At 45.9% G+C, this 3,947-nt stretch overlaps 1 protein-coding gene across 1 annotated transcript in view; it reads right to left on the bottom strand.

The window, feature by feature from the left end:
- The window catches only part of BEAN1 (brain expressed associated with NEDD4 1), a 55,787-nt gene extending 53,227 nt beyond the window's left edge, over nt 1–2,560 (bottom strand). The window contains exon 1 of the mRNA XM_031062321.1: nt 2,542–2,560. Within this exon, the coding sequence (XP_030918181.1) occupies nt 2,542–2,560 (19 nt within the window). The remainder of the gene's footprint in view (nt 1–2,541) is intronic.
- Between the last annotated feature and the right edge of the window lie 1,387 nt (nt 2,561–3,947).

Below are 3,947 nucleotides of genomic sequence, written 5' to 3'. Positions count from 1 at the left end.
AGGCGGACAGCGGCTCCGGAAAGCCCAGCCCAGCCCAGCACTTGGGCTGGAAGGGAGGGACTGCCTGGAGTAAACCCACGGGGGATGGACGGGATTATCCGGCTGTGCGGAGGATATAATTCCGCGGGGCTGGATGGGGGCTAGCAGGAGGATGTAGTCATGTAGTCCAAGCCAGAGCTAAACCCACTCTACAGTAGTAGCATCTACTTGTTACCGGGGGTCTTGGGGACGTTTCTCACTGTGCTTGATAGATGCCGTAGTGCTGGATACAGGGGAACAGGGCTGCAGCAGGTACTGAAGCGAATGAGCTTTTGTAAGTGGATGTTTACCTCTAGGAAAAGTATTATTAGCTTTTTAGGTAAAGAATGTGTGAAGTGAGGCCCCTTTTCTGAATGTTCTGTCAGCAGTTTGGGGTTTTCATGATCTAAGTTCCATGGGCAGTTTCTGGCACCCACGCACTCATTAGCTCTGCAGGACGCTGCAGAGTGGTCCCACTGATCCTGTTTGTAGAGAACTGGAGCTAAAGAGCCTTCTTTACTTCCCTGTCCCTGGGTGGTTTTCACAGAATCACAGAATAATGAGGCTGGAAGAGACCTCTAAGATCATCGAGTCCAACCTATGCCCTAACACCTCAACTAGACTATAGCATCAAGTGCCATGTCCAGTCTTTTTTTAAACACATCCAGACATGGTGATTCTACCACCTCCCTGGGAAGAGCATTCTAGTACTTTATTATTCTTTCGGTGAAAAACTTCTTCCTAATATCCAACCTATCCCTTCCCTGACATAGCTTGAGACTGAGTCCTCTGGTTCTGTCAGTGCTGCCCGGTGGAAGAGACCGACCCCACCTGCCTGCACCCTCCCTTCAGGAGTTTTGTAGCCTGCAGAGCAAGTTCTCGCAATCAGAACAGCTTTGCTGTCCGTGTTTAGGCTGTTCAGCTTCTCCCTGGTTTAGCAGTGATAGATGCAGAACTGTGATGAAGTTCGGGGTTGATCTGGACTCCCTGGTGAAAAGTTTCCTGCTGTTACTGATCACATTTTTTTCATTTTCTTTTCTTCTTAAATCCAGGCGAGCATTAAGGGACTCAAAGGCAATTGAAATGAGGGTTTATGGGAATTTACAGGTGTGTCTCCTTATGGATCACAGAAACCTGTACCTGTTGCCAAAACTATAGTACCTTGGTACCCTAAAATCCCTTAGAATGCTGCTGCAGAAGCTACCTTGTAATAAATTTCTTCAACCCCTCAAAACGTCTGACTCCTTGAAAGACTCAAAGACTCCTTGTTTATAATTTCAATAAATGGAAACTGCATGGCTTCCTTTTAGGGGTCTTTGTTGTTTGGTTATGGCATGAAGGTGTGAATCTGTACACGCAGAGAAAATCTGAGTTTCTGTGTGTTGGGTTTTGGTTACGTGCCCCGTGGCCTCGTTCTGCCTGTCAAGAATCATGTATGTGTGCAATGCCGTACTTTAGGATATCAAAATATTTCCTCCACTTTAAAGTTCGGGAATTCCTAATGTTTAGTAATTCTACAGATTCTGGTCATGACATCTTTGTTCAATGGCACCTCACATTTACTCACAGTATCAGTATTAAGTTTAATCCTGACAGACTTGGGGTCTTGAGTTTGACTGAGGTATCCATGCTCAGACAATTAAATAAGCTCATGAATTGTGGGATGTGCCTTAGTAGCTGACTTTGGATGCAGGGAAATTGCTCAGTGTTTGCAGTTCTGAAGAAATCTCTCAGCCTGGATTTAGAGCCCTTTCTGTGAGAGTCTTGTCCTTTTGCTGCAGTAGGAGCTGCAACTGCTTCTGAGACAGAGAACATTTATTTCTGGGTCAGACAGCACAGTGCCCAACAGGATCCATCAGAGCCTGCAGGAACATCCCCTCAGCTAATGGTGTCACGAGCCGTCCTCACGGATGAGTTTTGTGATGGTTCATGGGGGATCTCAGAGTGCAAAAAACCAACATGGTACAAGGGGGTTTGCAATGATAATCAAAACAAATGCACCTTTATTGAAATAACCACAGCAAAATGCGTTGGGGAGGAATTGGGGGAAAAGGGAAAAAATAAGGAAAAGAGGGAGGAGGAAAAAAAAAAAGAAAGATACATAGCTACCAAATATAGAACAGCAAAGTCCTTCGATGTCCAGCTGATGGAGTCCACCAGATCACATCCAGGGAGATCTCAGAGGCGCAGTGCATCTGGACTCTAGTTATACTCTTTTTTGATGGGGGAAGGGGAATGAATTTTGAAACCGAATCAAAGGTAGTCTATTGTACCTTCAGGGGAAAGAATGGTGTTTGGAAAAGGGGTACACACAGTCTATGTTCTCAGCAGTGGGTGAGAGCTGTTGTCTTCTTGATCCACTGCCTGCACCTGCAACATCCATCTGGCTTTGGTCAGCTTGCCTCCCCCGACACAGCCCCCTGGGTTGGAGGTTTCAGTCCCAGTCCTTGGAAAGTGTGAGAGGGGGCCCTCTCACATAGGGGTTTCATGTCTCAGTTTTTCTTTGGTGAAGAGGCTTCTTACATCTCAGTTTGTCTGTCATAGTGGTTGCAAATGAGTGAGAGGGGTCTTCTGCAGGGGACCACCCAGAACTCAGGAGAAGTCTGGCCAGGCCGAGAGGTGGGGAAAAATCCCAGAGCTATTGTTGCAAAAAGGGCACAATGTCCTTCATTGAGCTCAGTGTGGCATACAGTAAACACACCTGTGAAAACAATAGCTTAGCAATGCTCTCAGGTCTCGGGGCCCGTGGCGTGTGTAACTTTCTCCTACAGAGCCAGAGATTTAAAACAGGGGGGTCTTTTTCTTCAGTGGTCCCCAATGACAATCGTGAGGCAGATGAGGGAAAATTCGGACAGAGTGTCACAAATGGGAACCTCTGGAACCAGCAGTAGTCACTGTGCCCAGCTGCAGTGGACTAGAATGGTGTGGGCTTTGCTCACCCCACTGATTTCCAAATCTGCATCACATGCATGGATGTGGAGATGGGGCCGTTTTTTACCCTTTTTCCTGTGTGTTTTTCAGCTTTTAGACTTTCCTGTTTTGCTCCTTATGCTGTGCAGCTGAGTGGAACCTGGCTGTGCAGTGGGGCTCAGGCCAGACTTGTGTTTGCACAGCCAGTGCAGCAGTGCTGTGTTGTGGCATGGGGATACTGTGGGTAGTTTACATCATTAGTTGTTTCTTCTGGTAGCATCTGCTTTTCTGTTTTGGTAAAACAGATTTGTATTAAAGAAAACTTGCCACAAATAAATTATTTAAAACATAGGAGTTTGCTTATGGATGGTATTTGGGAGATCTGGGACAAAAATAAGAACTATTCAGTACTCCTGCTGCTCCTATCTATTGACTTTGGGTTAGTTTGTCCTTGGGACATCACAGAGCAGGGGAGACCACGGCAGTGCCTGTGTGAACCTGAGTGTTTCCAGTCTGAATTCTGCCATCTTCTCATGTTTTCCCAGTCTACAGAAATGGGGAGTGTGACTGATGGGGAGCCCAAGCACATTTAGGTAAAGTTTGGAATGGTATTCTGTATGGATGGAGCTGCATAGAGTTGCTGTCCACAGTGGCTGTTGCCCAGTTTACTGATAAGGAAAAAACCCACAGACAGATAATTCCATAATTCTAGGATGATTTTACATTTTCTCCATCAAGGGACTTCATTATAAAGCTGCTGTCAGCGCAGTGACAGACCTCGGCTCAGCTTCCCATCTCCTGGGGCTTGCTTTGGGATCCTTGGGGCTGAGTGGAAGCTGCAGTCTGGTAGCCAATTTTTGTAAGGCAAAATAAATTTTCTCACTATAATGAGATCACTTTTGACTGACAATTTTTATGTATTCATAGCGAGACGTTTGGGGGATACTGTTCACTACGTCTTTTTTTTGCTTTGTGGAAAAGGTGGTAATGAAATAAATGTCAATCGGATTATACAATTA

Source organism: Geospiza fortis, unplaced genomic scaffold (genome assembly GCF_000277835.1).
Source record: "Geospiza fortis unplaced genomic scaffold, GeoFor_1.0 scaffold18, whole genome shotgun sequence".
Taxonomy (NCBI): domain Eukaryota; kingdom Metazoa; phylum Chordata; class Aves; order Passeriformes; family Thraupidae; genus Geospiza; species Geospiza fortis.
The sequence above is the reverse complement of the archived record's forward strand: the minus strand, read 5'-3'. Positions and strand labels throughout refer to the sequence as shown.